The sequence below is a fragment of the Mixophyes fleayi genome, chromosome 1 (assembly GCF_038048845.1).
Source record: "Mixophyes fleayi isolate aMixFle1 chromosome 1, aMixFle1.hap1, whole genome shotgun sequence".
Lineage (NCBI taxonomy): Eukaryota > Metazoa > Chordata > Amphibia > Anura > Limnodynastidae > Mixophyes > Mixophyes fleayi.
In genome coordinates, this window is record NC_134402.1 from 232235306 (window position 1) to 232254890 (window position 19585).

Consider the following 19585-nt stretch of genomic DNA (forward strand, 5'->3'; position numbering starts at 1 on the left):
TTTAGTTGACAAAGTTATTTAACACAAATAAATAAAAAGGTTTTACAAAAATGAGTACAACATATAGAAACCCAAACAGCACACACATTTACATTTAGGGTGAAAGTGGGGAATGTGGGGAGAGGAGAATGGTTTATATTATATTCTTAAGTTGCCTGATATAAAACAACTCTGTTTCCACCATTAGTCCACAATAAAGTGATTTAGCCTTTTATGAATTTCAATAGTAGTACCAGTCTTGATTGTAATGCCAATTAGTGGTAGCAGTTTCACAAAGAATGTAACAATTTACTTATTAGGTAAAGTCAAAAAATGCTTATTGGTTATCACCTGCAACCACATTCATCCACTGCCATATTCTCATAGTGTCTTAGCACCACATTGTCATTATTGTCATAGAACAACATTGAGATAGGAGACATCTTTGTTGGGACACAACAGGGCAAAGGTACATATTCAGGCTCAAAAGAATGGCTAAGAGTCTGCAGGATGGCATGATTAGAGCCATTTAGTACCTCTGTCAGTGGGTAAGGGCATTCTCCATAGCAGTAATTGGCTAAATATCCTCGAGGAGCTACAATCCAATTCTGCCAGCCCACATCTCTAAATTCAATATAGAGGCGCCTCTTTTTGCAAATGTTGCTGGCAATAAATGGGAGCTTGCCATAACTTCTCTTCTTTCGGGACTTCTTACACTGTAGTGGATTGAGGGTCACAGTGAGCAGAGAGGTGTAGAGGAAGGATTGTATTCTCTGGCACTCATTTATCTCTCCAGGTAATAGGGTGGCTTCTTTCCTAGAAAAGATCTCCAAAGCCAGACCCAGGTTCTTATGAGGGTCTCTCCAGCTCTGGCAAATCTCAGTCATATTGAAGTAGAGAGACTTGTGAAGCAGATGGAAGGTTTGTGCAACCAAGAGTTTTCTGCTGCTCTTCTGTCCACTCATCCCTTTAAGGGACATCTGTAGGATCCTGTAAAGCTGCAGATCAAATTTTTCTCCATAATAAGTGTTCTGGCTGAACTGTACCTCCAGCTGCCCCATGGTTACCTTCTCCTGTTTCTCCATTACAGAGATATTGAAGAAAAGTCTCTTTTCCAAGCAGAGATTTGGGGGATGGCTAGATGATTGAGGAACAAACCGGCCTAGTGAGGAAGCGTAAATAAAAATAATTTATTAGAAAGTCATGGTCATTTGTTTTTAAGACTAGTCATTTAGCTTAGAGATTATCAACAGTTTTACCTAGGACACCAAAGTACCAGTAGACATATGAATTTTGGTAGGATCTCAGCAAGCATAAATATTATTGGTGCATTGAAAATAAATAATGGTTTATGCAAGTTGGTCAGTCTGCCAAAATATTATATTTTTTTGTTGGCTGTGTTCAGTCTGAACTGTACACACCATATAGAGAACACAACTTAATCATCTGAATAGAATGTTCTGCAACAATGTGCATTCAGCATTCACGATGAACGCTTGTGTTTACTGTCGGTATTTTCTTCATTAGGGACCAATGAGCCCATTTGCAGTGCTTGATAAGCTGCATTCACCAAGCAATTATCACAATTCTGTCCAAAAGTACCACAGGTGGAGGGAAAGCATCACAATGAGAGACGTTCAAATAGCTTCAGAACTATACGGGTAACTATATCGGGTAACATGAAAAAAATGTAAAGGTGTCAAAGAATGTGTCATCAGCAATTGGGACTGGTTTTTATAGAAATCTTCCTCCTTAATTGCTGCAGTCTATATCTGGGGGACAAAAAATAGGACTTATTTGCACAAATTTTCTGTAAACAAAGTTAACCAATCCAATGTTGGTTTTCTTCTAAGAGTTACTAAAATCAGGCCTTGATTTAACTTGTCACACTAGATCTCTTGTCAGGGGTGCGGTACGTTATTACGACAACTATAGACGACAAAAAAAAACCAAAACATTTATTTTAGCAACATGGATTAAATGCAGACTTACATTAAAACAGACAGAGGACATTTCCAAACACACTGCTATCCAGAGTGCTTAAAGTTGTGAACATACAGCACACTGACACTTCACTTCGATGTCAGAAAACAGATCAACATTGAGATTTGTTCATTTAAAGCAGCAACACATCCTGACCACTATACAAAGTTGTAAATACAGTGTCTGAGTCCCAGTGAATAGGTGACCGGTTCAGGGGGGCAACCAACATCTCTTATTTATTGTAGTATATAATGTATATAAGGACCAGTACAACCAATACAGAATAGCAATGCTGCTAACGCCAAGTCCTTCCCTAGCAATATAAGTCAGAGTAGAGTAGTAATAGATCTCCTCTTCCAAAAATCTGTCTTGGTCACTGATGCTAATGCCAAACACACCCCAACAATCAACCTTCTTTCAAAGCACGAAGCTCTCTTTTTGCAGCTATGCTAGCCATAATTAAAGGCAACCAGGGCAGACCAGCATATTTATACATGCTATTTCTATAAACACATCAAACACGCCTGTATTGAAGCTCTTCATATAGTTGGTGTCCCTTATTTTCCCATGTGTTTCCAAAATATTGTCCACTACTTATATTTGTCCATCTATACACACATCTATACATGCTTACAGTCATGGCCAAAAGTTTTGAGAATAATCCTTTATATAGCGCCAATAATTCCACAGCGCTGTACAGAGAGAGAGCGCGCGAGAGAGAGAGAGCGCGAGAGCGTGAGAGAACGAGAGAGAAAGATGCTAACCACTAAGCCACCATGAGAATGACAGGTTTAGTTTTTCACAAAGTTTGCTGCTTCAGTGTTTTTAGAACTTTTAGAGCGCGAGAGAGAGCGCGCGGGAGAGAGAGCGCGCGGGAGAGAGAGCGCGCGGGAGAGAGAGCGCGCGGGAGAGAGAGCGCGCGAGAGCGCGAGAGAGAGCGCGAGAGCGAGAGCGAGCGAGAGAGAACGAGAGCGAGAGAGAACGAGAGAGAGAGCGAGAACGAGAGAGAGAGCGAGAACGAGAGAGAGAGCGAGAACGAGAGAGAGAGCGAGAACGAGAGAGAGAGCGAGAACGAGAGAGAGAGCGAGAACGAGAGAGAGAGCGAGAACGAGAGAACGAGAGAGCACGAGAGAAAACGAGAGAGAGAGAGAACGAGAGAACGAGAGAGAACGAGAGAACAAGAGAGAACGAGAGAACGAGAGAACGAGAGAACGAGAGAGAGAGAGAACGAGAGAGAAAGATGCTAACCACTAAGCCACCATGAGAATGACAGGTTTAGTTTTTCACAAAGTTTGCTGCTTCAGTGTTTTTAGAACTTTTTGTTAGATGTTGCTATGGTATACTGAAGTAAAATTACAAACATTTCAGTATCAAAGGCTTTTATTGACAATTACATCAAGTTTATGCAAAGAGTCAATAATTGCAGTGAGTGAGCCCACTCTCTTGCCTAAAAAGCAACCCCACACATAAATGGTTACAGGATACTTTACTGTTGGCATGACACAGGACTGTTTGTGCTCAGCTTTTCTTCTTCAGACAAGCATTTTTCCAGATGCCCCAAACAATCTGCTCGGGGATTCATCAGAGATAATGCCTTTACCCCAGTCCTCAGCAGTCCAATCCCTGTACCTTTTGCAGAATATCTATCCCTGATATTTTTCCTGGAAAGAAGTGGCTTCTTTGCTGGCTTCGACACCAGGCATCCTCCAAAAGTCTTCGCCTCAACGTGGGTGGCTATGCACTCACACCTGCCTGCTACATTACCTGATCAAGCTCTGCACAGGTGGTGTCCTAATCCAGCAGCTGAATCAACTTTAGTAGATGGTCCTGGCACTTACTGGACATTCTCGGGCGCCCTGAAGCCTTCTTCACAACTATTGAACCTCTCTCCTTGAAGTTGTTGATGATCCGATAAATGGTTGATTTAGGTGCAATCTTAATAGCAGCAATATCCTTACCTGTGAAACCCTTTTTGTGCAAAGCATTGATGACTGCATGTGTTTCTTTGCAGCCAACAGAGAAAGAATAATCATTTCAAGCACCACCCTCCTTTTAAAGCTTCTAGTCTGTTATTCTAACGCAATCAGCATGACAGAGTGATTTCCAGCCTTGTCCTCATCAACACTCTCACCTGTGTTAACGAGAGAATCACTGACCTGATGTCAACTGGTCCTTTTGCGGCAGGGCTGAAATACAGGGGAAATGTTTTTGGGATAAAGTTCATTGTCATGGTAAAGAAGGACTTTGAAATTAATTGCAATTCCTCTGATCACTCTTCATGGCATTCTGCATATGCAAATTCCCATCATAAAAACTGAGGCAGCAGACTTTGTGAAAATTATTATTTGTGTCATTCTCAAACCTTTTGGCCATGACTGTATATAAATCATCATAGATTATTTTGAGTGATTAAGAGAAGTATGTACCATCTACCATATGGTGGAATTTTTGAAAGCAGTAGCTCTCTTCTCGGCAGCCCTATTAATCATATAGACAACTCAGTCGATAAATAATATAAACATAACTAGTGCGGTTAACTGTATATTGGTAATGGCCACTTCAAGAAATTGTTAAAGCATTTGGTTTTTATCCAGGATGGTATATATTAGTTTGCAGAACAATTCTATAAAGAAATGTCTGAACGTGTGGGACCCTGGTCAGTTTGGATAGTTAATCCCTTTACTGATGCCCTCTCCATCCTATCCTCAATGTAAATCCCCTTAAAACCCCCATATCGACATATTGTAAAAATCAAAATAAAGGATTTAAAACAACAATTATCCTTAAGTAACGAAATACCCATATATTTTAGGTTATATCAACTGGGTTTTCTGTGTGACTAAGCTGTGAATGTACCCTACTTCTCCACCTATTTAACATTCAAAAAAGTTACATAAAAAGATACCATTGTTACAAAGACATGGCATATGGTAAGTTTGTTTCAATAGCAAGAATGTAGAATGTTCTTTTCCACCTATATGTACTTTATAATCTACATATAGCTTGATATTATGTTAATATGTCAAATTTAAACTGGGTGAGACCAATGGCCCTGATATTCCTATGCATAATGCTATACATGACTGATTTGTTATCTGTTGCCAGAACTGTATTGTTTTATTATAATGAAAATAAAATGTTGCTTATAAATTAAAACAGTATGTAATGCATATCAATGAGGACCTTGTTCGGGTGTTGCCATTTTAGGGACATCACAATTCTCTCCATAATCTGTTCGTAGGTTTAGCAACAGCTGGAATGCTTCTTAAACAATAGACCTTATTCCAGGCCTGTGTGAGTACCTGCACATCCTTGTATTTTATTCCTCTGCACCGGTTTGATTATTGTCACCTATATATTCCGGTGTCATTTAGTAGGCATATAAAACAGCAGTCATTCCAAATTAATCAGCCATCATTCCTCATTATGACACTTGCGTTGTAGGCTGCACATATTGGAGAGCACATATGAGAGAAACAGGGGTGTTTTTAGGTTGCCATTTCTGCAAGAAGATCATCATCATCATTTATTTATATAGCGCCACTAATTCCGCAGCGCTGTACAGAGAACTCATTCCCATCAGTCCCTGCCCCAATGGAGCTTACAGTCTAAATTCCCTAATATAGACACACACTCACACACAGAGAGGGAGACAGACAGAGACTAGGGTCAATTTTTGATAGCAGCAAATTAACCTACCATGAAGTTTTTGGAGTGTGGGAGGAAACCGGTGCACCCGGAGGAAACCCACGCAAACAGGGAGAACATACAAACTCCTCACAGATAAGGCCATGGTCGGGAATCGAACTCATGACCCCAGTGCTGTGAGGCAGATGTGCTAACCACTAGGCCACTGGTGTATAAAACAGCAGTCATTCCAGAATAGTCAGCTGTCATTCCACAAAAAATGACTGTCATTCCACATTAGGACACTTGTGTAGGGAGTACAGATATGGGGGAAGCACATATGCAAATAATTTAGGGTTTGTTGTGGGATCTGTGAGAAATAGGGGTGTTTTTAGGAGAAATTAAACTATTTATTGACATTTCTGCACTGATATGGTGTATTAAATAGCTGTCACTCCATAGTAATCAGCTGTCTTATAACACATGTACAACATGCCCAAGTATTTTAGAGATAAGTGTGGAAGATATAATTCATAAGTGTAAGATTTTTTTAAAATATACATAAAAGTTCAATTTGCTGTCATTATAGTTAATTGGCATTCCTTTTAGTACTCCCTGTTTTTATCTCCAATTACTTACCTTGATCAGGAAACACTCGGATGACACTACCAGGAACATTAAACTCCTTCACAAAACATAAATCTGGCTTCTTTTTTTGGGCTGAGCTGCTCATCCTCCGTTTGTAGATTTCCCATAGTATAGAAGGTATAAGTGGGGGAGAGACAGGGTTAGGCTTAGAAGAAAAACCCAAGCTTCTTAAAAACAAATCTTCCCTGCGCTTTATTTCAGAATCCATTGTTACTGGGACAAAGACAGAAAGCAAAATCCCCAATCTGAGCCATAGCATCCTAGTAATCTCCACTGTAACAAAACTACAATGATTGGAGCAGTTATATCCTAGCTTTATATTCACAAATCAGCTCTTAATTGGAGAGGATTGTGGTGAATCTCAGTGGGTCAAAACATCAAAGCATGACCTTTGAACTCTTATTGCACCTACAAAAGCCTCAAAACATTTTGCGAGAAATCTATGTAACATGTGTTCTGTATCATAGGAATCAATGATACCTTTTTTCTCACTACAAATAATCTTTATATTTTCCCTTTACCTATCAGCATTCTGGATTTTCTGAGCATGTGCAAATCAGTCTAAGCTTCTTTAATGTCTGTTTATTTATTAGGCCATTTGTGCTCAAGCAGGAATATCAGTGCTTAAAATTATTGATTGACATACAATTATCATACATTTACATATATAAACCAATGCCCACACATATGTATGGTTAATATTGTCAGATCAGCCATGTAAATTCAGAGACATAAATTAAACATGCTGCCTGGATGCACTGCAATTAGTTCAATTACATGTCAGAAGTTTTTATTACAGAGACATGTAGCATGCTTGAGTCATATGTTTTCAGATTTACATGGCTTATCTGGTAGGCCTAAATATTTTGAATATATTTTCAGATTACATTAGTAACATTTCTTTTATTTTTGTTAAACAAAACTAAGTATTACTAGTTAGAAGGTTGCCACGCCTCCTATAACATACACAGAGGTGTATATAATCACAGAAATTCTGTAAAATTGTCTCAAACTTCACAAACTGCTGGGAATTTAGTGATATTCACTAATGAAGAAAAAAGGGAAAATTATTTCACAGCCATAGTTTAAATTAAAATAGATATACAATTAAATCCACAGAGCGCATGCTACCCCTCCTCCCACTAAAACTCCAACCAATCTCAATGCTAGACAGGATCACTGTTAAGGGGTGAATAGGCCAACTGGGGGACGTCCAGCTGTCATCCGCTAACTGAAATAAAAACTCAGACTGGTGTTACTGTAAAGAATGATCACAGCTTTATTTCCAAAACAAACAACAAATGCAGAGAAAGCAGTGTGCAAGGATGTGACGTTTACCAATTCCCAATAGCTGATGGCAGGCTCCTGTCTAATCAACAGATCACCGTGTGAGCGCCGCAAGCACATCATTGGCACATGCAGGTCCAACCGTTGAAGCTGGTGCCAGACACATGGCCGCATTTCCAGGGTTATTTTCTGCTGCTATCTCCCACCCAGAGCCATACTTTGCACAGCGCTGCCAACTGTGACAAAACATATGGAGTGTCATTGTTGACACTAGGGATGGGAGGTAAAAAAAAATTAAACAATTGGACACAACCGTGTTCCCAGGCCAGCATGCAATTGACCCTGAATAATACAATAGACTGACAGCAAAACAGAAAAGAAAATGGAACTTTACGATAAAGCATGCTCTATCTCTTTTCTTCTGTTTTGTTTTTTTGGGATCAGGGGATGAGGCGGGTGGGAATCTCTGCGCGATACTGGCGTTTCTCCTGCAGTGCCTTCCCTGCTCTGCTTCAGCCGCTCAACCACTCCTCACGCTTTGGTTGCTGCTTAATGGCCCCGCTTTGCCTCCAAGTGTAAAAGTGAGGATGGGCTTGCCCTTCCCCCTTTACTTTGCCATTGTAGCTCCTTCGGCCCCGTTAAGAGGCAGATAGACAAACCAGTGGCCTAAAAAACTTGCAGACTGGTATTAGTGTAAAGAATGGTCACAGCTTTATTTCCTAAACAAACAAAGGGAAAATGGTGTGCCAATTTCCCAAATCGGGGTGTGTTCTGTCAACCATGTGAGCACCACAAGCACGTTCCCCAGAGCCAGCACCTGGCACACACACACCCCTCGCTCACCGTTGGCAAGCAGCCCATGGAGGCCTAACATTTGAAGCTGGTAGGCATATCTTCTGAAGACTGCAGTGGAGGTACAAATCTTTGTTAATTGTGACGGCTGCTGTGCTCTCCTAATCTCTGCACTGATACTCTGACATTGGCTTTTCTTCTGCAGAGCCTGCACCCGCTATAGTTCAGCCTTCCCCCTCCTCACATTTTGGTCGCTGCTTACTGGCCCTGCTTTGCCTCCAGGTGAGAAAGGGAGAACAGGCTTCGCTGCACACCCCTCTTTCCAATGGCCGGTGTTCATCCAGGTCATCCTGCATCCATCCCCTTCATCCACATTTTATACTATAACATAGAGGCTACAAGCATGGAGTCCCTCTGCCATAGTGAGAATCATTCCCAGGTTGGTCAACACAGGGCTTTCACTTATTTGGCGGGCACAAAAGAAATTTTCACCCCTTTGGGCTTTGAGGGCAGGGGCAATAAACAACATAGTCCATGCTTGGAGTCTCCTTGTTATAGAGGAACCTAGCCAAAACTAGTTATTTTACTTAAAACAGCACTGGCCCTGTGAAACCAGAAATGGCTCTGAGGTCTATGGGGGAGGAGAGAGCTGGTCCTGTAATTGTTGTAGGATCAGCTCCAATCTTCAGAGATTTGTGGCAAAATGGCACAAATGTATTTATTGCTGAAATTCAGCCAAATTTGTCAATGGACAGACTAGATTTACCATCTGTAAATTGCAGAGAGAATGCTAGTATAGAAGCCACCCATAACTTTTCAATAGAGCTCTATGGAGTCCAATGGTTTTAGGTAACAGGGGGATTTTGTAGTCTCCACCTATTTGCTATATGGGATTTTTTTTATTTTGGTGATAAAATACCGCTCTTATACCATGTCCATGTTATAGGACATAATCACCTAAATAAAAAAACATAGCTTTTCATATTTAACACAGCAAATTTTGCCTACTCATATCTGCAGTTCGATTAAATAAAATTTATATATACAGTATATAGATGTGGCTTGGTAGCCAAGGAAGATGAATGTATTGTAAACAGGCTTTGAGCCAGCACAAATTTAATCTAATGAGGTCCATTTCAGGACACTTTCTCCTAGGCGACAGGAGGGAACCTCAGAGCAGTTCTTGCCCTCAGGTCAGGAGATGCCAGGGCTAAATGAATGCCCAACCTTTAGTTCTCTGCATTTATCACCAATCCAGCACCTGGTACTCTGCTCTCCCTCCACCTAATCCACAGAACCTTCCCTCTGAAACAGTAGTGGTATCTATGTGGACTCTGCAGACAATTGCCCTAGCTCAGCTGAAGGCCGTATCTCCCAGCCTAATCAAACTCACAGGGGTCCTGTGCAGCCAGTCCGCAAGATACTATACTCTGAGTGATCTGTTGATTAGAGAGGAGCCTGCAATTTGCTATGGGCCAGGGCCATTCAGACTGTGGTAGTTCCCACATGGGAGCTCCTATCATCTTAGTGACAGCAGTGACAGAGAGGAGTGAAACTGCTACCTTCTCTTAACTACCCTGGGATTCCCTGGCAATTTCAGCCATCCTCGTGGAACTAGACAACTATGCCTTACTCCTTCACCAGTGAAGTTGGTCAAAGGAAACCCAGCTTTTCACATGTGTCCTAGCCTGCAAATCTGCTGGACCTACTGGCAAGCATGGGGGAAAGATCAGAGGTGGGTAAACTCTCCCCCTCTTTTTTAATTAATCAATATAGAGTGATACTTCTCCAAATGTGATACTGGAAAATCTGTATCCAACTGGTAAAGAGTAATTTTTATTTCATTACTGTCTTTTGTTTCAGTCCCTAGAAAGGGAAAGATGAACATAATAGTCATCACTATAGCTGCATCATGTAACCATCCATTGTATTTACCAAACAAATGTACAGACTGTCACCATATAGTATAACAAATAGGCCATTGTACCTGCAAAATTTGTATGCAGGTGGACACATTGTTAGGAGCTGACTGCAGTGTACAGGTTATGTACGATTATTGGTAACAATACCCAATATTTCTTTATAGTCCACTGGCTACAAAGAGCAGTGATGTTGCATCAGAGGATCAAAATTACCTCACCCTAATGCTCATATGGATTGTTCTCTAAAACCCTAATGAGGGCACTAATGGGGCACTGCCAGTGAAGTGTCCAATGTGTCAATTCCAATGTGGAAAGACAAGGATTGATCACCATAGTTTGACTTTACTCCAATTCCCTCTAGCTCTAGTGCATCAAGTAGAAAAAACCTGTGATAATATATGAAGGCTCCACTAATACCACATTAAGTAGGAAAATTTTCAGGTTTCCCGTTAGTGCCAAAGTTCTATATAACGGTAAAATGTCAACACTTTGGGTCCTGAAGATCTTGACTGAGAGAGCCTTGGTGTTTGAAATACAGACCAGATTTACTAGACTAGCTGTCATTGCTTCATTGCTGCAAATTTTAGTAGAGCTATATCTAATGTGCCTAGTCGATAGCGTGGTCTGGACAGATGCAGGGAGATAACCCCCCTTCTTTTATGACCTTAGCTTGATTTCAGTGACGCAATATTATTTAACTTCAAGTCATCCCGTCCTAATCCAACATTCCCACGCCATTCTAAGATGGTGCAATAAAGCACATAAATCTGCTAATTGGCTAATATTTATTCAAGTTGTTATGGTGCTGGTTACTCAAAGGATAGAACAACTTGGCTCCGGTAGCTATCAGAGACACACCATGACCTTTGTTGTGCTGGAGATGTAACACCACAACCAGTTATCTTATCCATATTTGGTGGGAATACATCAAGATCAAACCATATTGGCAAGAAGTGATTATACTATCTATTGAAATCATTGGAGGTGAGATGTTGGCTGATCCTATCTTTTGGCTCTTGGCATACTCCAACATCCCTATTTCCAAGGAAATCTCTCCTGAAACAACAAAATAATGCTGCCAACACACTTATCCTGGTACATTGAAACTCTAGTCCATTCCATTGTTTTTTGTCTTACATGGAGGTGCTGGCTAGGACTATAAGGAAAAACCCATCAGTGGCAAATGCTTAGGATGTAATGAAAATAAATTGGCAATCTTTGCTGATGCCTTACTAGCCCTGATTGCAAATCCAAATATCACTTTCCCTAATCTAGTGAAAGAATTTAAATACTTTGGGGAGCTATCATATTTCAAAATTAATTTTTTTAAGTCAATCGCGTTAAACATCACTGTTTCCAGCTCCGCACTATATAGATTGCTGCATGTCTTCCCCTTCACATGGCACCCATCCCATTTAAGATATTTAGGTATTACCTTATCTAAAGATATCTCAAATCTGTACAAATTAAATTTAATTCCCATGTTCTCTAAGATCCGGGCTGAATTAAAGGGTTGGCATACGCATTCTTTTTCATGGTTTGGAAAAATTAATGTCAGAAAAAAGTTCTCTATTTAATACAAACTACCACCCAGATGCCAAACCAGTGTTTCTGGACTTGAAGAAAACTGTCAGGGACTTTGTCTGGGGAGGCATAAGAGCATGACCTTCTCTACAGATGCAAAAATTAGGGGGATACGCAGCTCCCTTGGTTCCAGGGATATTGTTATGCAACTATACTAAACAGAATTCTGAAATGAACCCACAATTCTCAGACTAAACAGTAAATAGACTATATGGACAAAAATATTTAACCACACCTGTTAATTATTGAATTGAGGTGTTTCAATCACACCTGTTGCCAGAGGTGTATAAAATCAAGCACCTATCCTTGCAGTCTCCATTTGCAAACATTTGTGAAACAAAACGGGTCGTTCTGAAGAGTTCAGTGACTTCAAGCATGGTACTGTGATATGATGCCACCTTTGGCAAAAGCGCCCTCATGTGTTTTGGTTTTGCTAAAATATGCTAAAATCACATAATGTGGCTATTTTTTTGTTCCTCTATTGTTATTAACCTGAATAACAGTAATTTGCAGTCATTTCCAGTCGATTGTGACCACCTCACGGGTCACAATATTATTTGCATCCACTTTCGGCCAAAGACTGCAGCGAGCTGGCTGGATACTAAACGACGGAACAACAGCACAAACACGCTGCAGTTCATAGCAGATCTAGGAAACATTGCCATACAGCAGTGACAGAAAAGAAAAGTGGTACAAGATGGAATTGTCCTTGGAGCCTCCCACCCACCCTCATATTGGATTGCCATAATATGATTGATGGGCAACAGACTAGACAAGATTATAAAGCTGACAATATAATGACATCCTTGGTATTATTAGGACAACAATTAAAATGTAGATGTGGTGGTCGAGTACTGATGGGAAATCCTTCCCTTACCTTGTCCTCCAGACACGAGTCAGTTTCTTTTCTGTTCGGATATCCGGTGGTCAGGAGATAAATACTTCAATGAAAGGGACAAGGATTGGTCAAACAACTTGGGTTTATTGAGAATGCGGCAAGGATAGTTTTGGTAAGCCACCGCACCACTGACCCTTTCAGCTCAATGGTAATGACAAAATAATCCTGTGATCAGCATAGAGCACAATAGCATTTAACATATAACATACACCTGGTGAGTATAAGGCACAATAGCGATAACATCTTCAATGCACATTGTCTAATAAGGCACACTGGTAATCACAGTTACTACTTTCAAGTTAACAATATCTGACTGGTGATGATGCAAGAACCATCAATAATAACTCATCAAGACTCTTACGGTCACTACCGTGCCCACTAGAGGGCTCCTTCTTATTCAGGTGTTTGGGGTACCATGCTGTTCCCTATGGGTCAGGCGCCCCACTTTTAGCATCTACTGCTGAGTTAACTTGAATCGCAGTGGTACCGCTAAAGCTGAATGTCACACCTTCAATATTAATAAATCAATTCTTAGGTAAATCACATAACATTAACATCCATCTAAAACATTTGGTGCACCAATATTATCCCTGGTACCGTTACCATATTTTCCACTCAGTCCTGGGCTGACCTGTGCACAGGAATTTTGTAGTGTTCAAATGTCCTGCAGAGGTTTCCAGAAGGGTTAACAATCCCGATTAAGTCCCTGTACTTTCTCTCAAAAGGGTAGATGTTAAACTGTAGGCTGGGTTAAAGATTATAACAAAACACAGGACTGTTGCTCAATTCAGTCACAAGATGGCGCTGTTCTCTCATAAATCAATGCGTCTCTAATAGCACATGTACTCTGCACGGGGAATAGAGTTCAGATATCAGCCCACACAGGATTTAGCTGAAACGACAGTCTTAATGGTTCCCTGCAGCCTGTGTGAAGGTATAATCTGAGGGAAAAGCTCCCAAGGAGGGCACAATATTCTTTCTTGTACAGGAATGCAATGTCAGTTTGGACAGATTCTCTCATCACTCTTCCCTCTGACGCTGGGGTGTGTGCAGTACACTGCAGGCTAGGATTTTACCATGAGAAGGTTCTGCAGTTCGTGGAGACTGTCTTGGAACGTCCCACTGCGTGTCCCCAGCCGTTCTCCAGCCGTGTGTGCTGGCAATGTCACCTGTTCCAGCAGCAGATCAGTCTCTCTGCCCAGCTGCATGTCAGCTTCCCCTTTCTTCTACCATGCCACACACTCCTCCTTCCTGCACATCCTCTTCCTGTTACTCCCCCAGCAAATTAGGGCCTTCATCCTCCTCCTGTCAATCACTCCTGGTCACAAGTCTCCAGGAGCAAAATTAACCACTTGTAGCCCTGCATTTTAACAGCGCTTATGCACTCCTCTGTGCTGTTCAACTGGGCTTTGGGGCACCACATAGACAGTATTATAACTCTAACCCCATCCCTAACACTGTCCCTATGCCTACACCTGTCCCTATCCCTACACCTGTCACTAGACGTCTCCTTAACCATATCCCTAGCCCTATAATAATACTGTCCACATTTGAATAGTCTGCCTAATCATACTGTGCACCATATGAATTGGCGAACTAATAGTACTGTTGACACCAGAATTGTCGACTGTTACACAAGCAGAGAGACCAAATCCTAAATATCAAACAGTGCAAGATGGAATTGTCCTTAGAAATATGTTAATATGGACATGTACAGTTTAACAAACCAAGCAGTTCAGCAACAAGGACTGCCACTTTTGTGGTTGAAGTGCTTGGTACCACCAATTTGACTGTGTGAGCAAAACAGGGAGTGTGATGGAATTCACCCAGCTGTAATGCTCTAACAATATTGGTGGCGTTATCAGAAATGACATATCCCGAGAAAAGTCCAAACGGGATAAACCATGTTGCAATGACATCCCTTAGTTTTTGTAACAGGTTGTCAGCGGTATGGCTCTTAGTGAAGCTGGTGATACACAGAGTAGCCTGCCTCTGAAACATCTGCTGCTGAAGGCGATTCACCAACCCAGTGGGCTGTCACAGTCATATATTCTTTAGTTTGTCCAGTTCCGCTTGTCTACATATCTGTGGTTAAGTGTACAGTGGGTAGAACACATGCGCAGGGCATCTAGTTCCGCTGCATAGCTACAAGAGACTCTCTCTTCCTGTTTACTAGTTGGTTGCATTCTTACGGCCGAAAAACTGCAGCACCAATCACGGAACACTTCCCTCTATTTAAAGATCAGTCGGACACCATTTGGGTGCCAGAGTATTTGGTTTGCTGCCTTGCTGCAGCGTTTGTTCCTGTGTAACTCTTGATCATTTGGATTCTGACCCCGGCTTGTTCCTGACTTCTCCTTTGGCTCCTGATTCTGGCTTAGAGTGATTTCCTGGTTCTGACTGGGATTCCTGACCATTCTCCTGCTTCTGATCTTGGCTGTTATTGTCTCTTTAGTTTTGACCTGGTTCTGCTGTCTACACTGTGCAGTGCTGTGTCCAGACTTCCATCCAGTATTTTGGAATTCCATCACCCTTCCAGCTAACTAATACTGAGGGCCACTACCTGCACGCCTCTTAAAGCGGAGTCCATACTTTCTTGCAGAGGTCCCTGGTGAAAACCAGAGGCGTGTTAGACTCCGCGCCTCAGTAGCGCCAAATGCTGGTAGGTGTCACCATCTTCATCCTCGTGGATGTGACAATCCCCTTCTGTTTCTGTGTGAGCAATGGCACAGTACAATGGCACTGTAGACTGGAGAGCGACAAGAACATTGCTACACCTTCGGTTTCTTTGTGAACAATGGCACTGGAGACTGGTGAGTAACAAGAACACTGCTACCCCTTCTGTTTCTGTGTGAGCAATGGCACAGAGCTATGGCACTGGAGAGTGACAAGAACACTGCTACCCCTTCTGTTTCTGTGTGAGCAATAGCACAGAGCAATGGCACTACAGATTGACAAGAATACTGCTACCCCTTCTGATTCTGTGTGAGCAATGTCACAGAGCAATGAAACTGGAGACAGGAGAGTAACAGGAACACTGCTACCCCTTCTGTTTCTGTGTGAGCAGTGGCACAGAGCATTGGCATTGAAGACTGGAGAGTGACAAGAACAATGCTACCTCTTCTGTTTCTGTGTGAGCAATGGCACTGGAGACTGTAAAGTGCCAATAAAACTGCTACCCTTTCTGATTCTGTGTGAACAATGGCACTGGAGACTGGAGAGTGAAAGGTACACTGCTACCCCTTCTGTTTCCGTGTGAGCAAAAGCACAGGGCATTGGCACTGTAGACTGGAGAGTGACGAGAATACTGCTACCCCTTCTGTGTCTGAGTGAGCAATAGCACAGTGCAATGGCACTGTAGACTGAAGAATCACAATAATACTTCTATCCCCTCTGTTTCTGTTTAAGCAGTGGCACAGAGTAATGGCACTGGAGACTGGAGATTGACAAGAACACTGTTACCCCTTCTGTTACTGTGTGAGCAATAGCACAGTGCAATGGCACTGGAGACTGGAGAGTGACAAGAACACTGCAACACCATCTGTTTCTGTGTGAACCATGGCACTGGAGACTGGAGATTGACAAGAACACTGTTACCCCTTCTGTTACTGTGTGAGCAATAGCACAGTGCAATGGCACTGGAGACTGGAGAGTGACAAGAACACTGCAACACCTTCTGTTTCTGTGTGAACCATGGCACTGGAGACTGGCGAGTGACAAGAACACTGTTGCCCCTTCAGTCTCTGTGTGAGCAATGGCACAGAGCAATGGCACTGTAGACTGGAGAGTGACAAGAACACTGCTATCCCTTCTGTTTCTGTGTGAGCAATGCCACAGAGCAATAGCACTAGAGACAGGAGAGTGACAGGAACACTGCTACCCCTTCTGTTTCTGTGGAGCAACGGCACAGTGCAATGGCACTGTAGACTGGAGAGTGACAATATATCATAGTGCACAAATGGACCCTTCAGTTTGCCTAGATTAGCACTGCTCAAGTAAGGCGCGAAGTCTAACGGGGAGACAGTTTTCACCAGGGACCGCCGCAAGGCAGTTTGGTCTTGGCTGCGTCTATTCCGCAGGTCGCAGCCCCTACAAAGATTACCAGGCAAAACCCTTAGGGGAATATACAGAGACAGTCAGCAATGGCAGACAACACAAGGATAAGTATAGTAGAAGTCAGCAGGTTACCCCTGGAATGAAGGTTAGATACTCTGGAGAGTGTCAGCTCTTCATACAACAGGTTAACAACAGGATGCAATTCTCCAGAAGAAAAAAATCACAGCAGGAGCAAATGGAGCCACGTCTAGCACATAGGCGGTAACAAGAAGAGCAGGCACCAAACTTAGGAGGATGTGCCCTTTTGACTTTGGAGCCAAAATGCCTTATTCAATTGGAAGGGTGGAGAAGGGATAAATAGATCAGATCTGCGTATGAGTAGCCCTGACACGAAGATGGCGGTGGCTGGGACGGAAGAGGCTGTTGGCGTGACCAGGTAAGAGCGCAGGGGATCGGGTGAACAGCCCGATCGCCCGGCGTGTGACACAATAATATTGCTACCCCTTCAGTTTCTGTGTGAGCAATGACACAGACCAATGGCACTGGAGACTGGAGATTGACAAGAACACTACTACCCCTTCTGTTTCTGTGTGAGCAATGGCACAGAGCAATGGCACTGGGGACTGGAGAGTGACAAGAACACTGCTACCCCTTCTGTTTCTGTGTGAGCAATGGCACAGAGCAATGGCACTGGTGACTAGAGAGTGACAAGAATACTGCTACCCCTTCTGTTTCTGTGTGAGCAATAGCACAGAGCATTGACACTGGAGAATGGAGAGTGACAAGAACACTGCTACCCCTTTTGTTTCTGTGTGAGCAATGGCACAGAGCAATGGCACTGGTGACTAGAGAGTGACAAGAATACTGCTACCCCTTCTGTTTCTGTGTGAGCAATAGCACAGAGCATTGACACTGGAGAATGGAGAGTGACAAGAACACTGCTACCCCTTCTGTTTCTGTGTGAGCAATGGCACAGAGCAATGGCACTGGAGACTGGAGATTGACAAGAACACTGTTACCCCTTCTGTTACTGTGTGAGCAATAGCACAGTGCAATGGCACTGGAGACTGGAGAGTGACAAGAACACTGCAACACCTTCTGTTTCTGTGTGAACCATGGCACTGGAGACTGGAGATTGACAAGAACACTGTTACCCCTTCTGTTACTGTGTGAGCAATAGCACAGTGCAATGGCACTGGAGACTGGAGAGTGACAAGAACACTGCAACACCTTCTGTTTCTGTGTGAACCATGGCACTGGAGACTGGCGAGTGACAAGAACACTGTTGCCCCTTCAGTCTCTGTGTGAGCAATGGCACAGAGCAATGGCACTGTAGACTGGAGAGTGACAAGAACACTGCTATCCCTTCTGTTTCTGTGTGAGCAATGCCACAGAGCAATAGCACTAGAGACAGGAGAGTGACAGGAACACTGCTACCCCTTCTGTTTCTGTGGAGCAACGGCACAGTGCAATGGCACTGTAGACTGGAGAGTGACAATATATCATAGTGCACAAATGGACCCTTCAGTTTGCCTAGATTAGCACTGCTCAAGTAAGGCGCGAAGTCTAACGGGGAGACAGTTTTCACCAGGGACCGCCGCAAGGCAGTTTGGTCTTGGCTGCGTCTATTCCGCAGGTCGCAGCCCCTACAAAGATTACCAGGCAAAACCCTTAGGGGAATATACAGAGACAGTCAGCAATGGCAGACAACACAAGGATAAGTATAGTAGAAGTCAGCAGGTTACCACTGGAATGAAGGTTAGATACTCTGGAGAGTGTCAGCTCTTCATACAACAGGTTAACAACAGGATGCAATTCTCCAGAAGAAAAAAATCACAGCAGGAGCAAATGGAGCCACGTCTAGCACATAGGCGGTAACAAGAAGAGCAGGCACCAAACTTAGGAGGATGTGCCCTTTTGACTTTGGAGCCAAAATGCCTTATTCAATTGGAAGGGTGGAGAAGGGATAAATAGATCAGATCTGCGTATGAGTAGCCCTGACACGAAGATGGCGGTGGCTGGGACGGAAGAGGCTGTTGGCGTGACCAGGTAAGAGCGCAGGGGATCGGGTGAACAGCCCGATCGCCCGGCGTGTGACACAATAATATTGCTACCCCTTCAGTTTCTGTGTGAGCAATGACACAGACCAATGGCACTGGAGACTGGAGATTGACAAGAACACTACTACCCCTTCTGTTTCTGTGTGAGCAATGGCACAGAGCAATGGCACTGGGGACTGGAGAGTGACAAGAACACTGCTACCCCTTCTGTTTCTGTGTGAGCAATGGCACAGAGCAATGGCACTGGTGACTAGAGAGTGACAAGAATACTGCTACCCCTTCTGTTTCTGTGTGAGCAATAGCACAGAGCATTGACACTGGAGAATGGAGAGTGACAAGAACACTGCTACCCCTTTTGTTTCTGTGTGAGCAATGGCACAGAGCAATGGCACTGGTGACTAGAGAGTGACAAGAATACTGCTACCCCTTCTGTTTCTGTGTGAGCAATAGCACAGAGCATTGACACTGGAGAATGGAGAGTGACAAGAACACTGCTACCCCTTCTGTTTCTGTGTGAGCAATGGCACAGAGCAATGGCACTGGAGACTGGAGATTGACAAGAACACTGTTACCCCTTCTGTTACTGTGTGAGCAATAGCACAGTGCAATGGCACTGGAGACTGGAGAGTGACAAGAACACTGCAACACCTTCTGTTTCTGTGTAAACCATGGCACTGGAGACTGGAGATTGACAAGAACACTGTTACCCCTTCTGTTACTGTGTGAGCAATAGCACAGTGCAATGGCAC

General features: G+C 43.0%; 1 protein-coding gene across 1 annotated transcript; it reads right to left on the reverse strand.

Annotated features, from left to right (window-relative positions):
* Positions 1–68: 68 nt before the first annotated feature.
* LOC142107403 (protein DVR-1-like) lies at positions 69–6503 on the reverse strand. Its single transcript, XM_075190836.1, has 2 exons — positions 6229–6503; positions 69–1141 (listed from the first exon to the last, which is right to left on the reverse strand). Exons 1-2 carry the CDS (start codon positions 6494–6496, stop codon positions 327–329), a joined length of 1083 nt encoding a protein of 360 aa, XP_075046937.1. The 5' UTR covers positions 6497–6503; the 3' UTR covers positions 69–326.
* Between the last annotated feature and the right edge of the window lie 13082 nt (positions 6504–19585).

Excerpts from the sequence above, each read along its gene's own strand:
- LOC142107403 (XM_075190836.1), bottom strand. The coding sequence starts at position 6,496 with ATGCTATGGCTCAGATTGGGGATTTTGCTTTCTGTCTTTGTCCCAGTA. Across the intron at positions 1,142-6,228 it reads CCGAGTGTTTCCTGATCAAG|GCCGGTTTGTTCCTCAATCA; the intron begins GTAAGTAATTGG and ends CTTCCTCACTAG.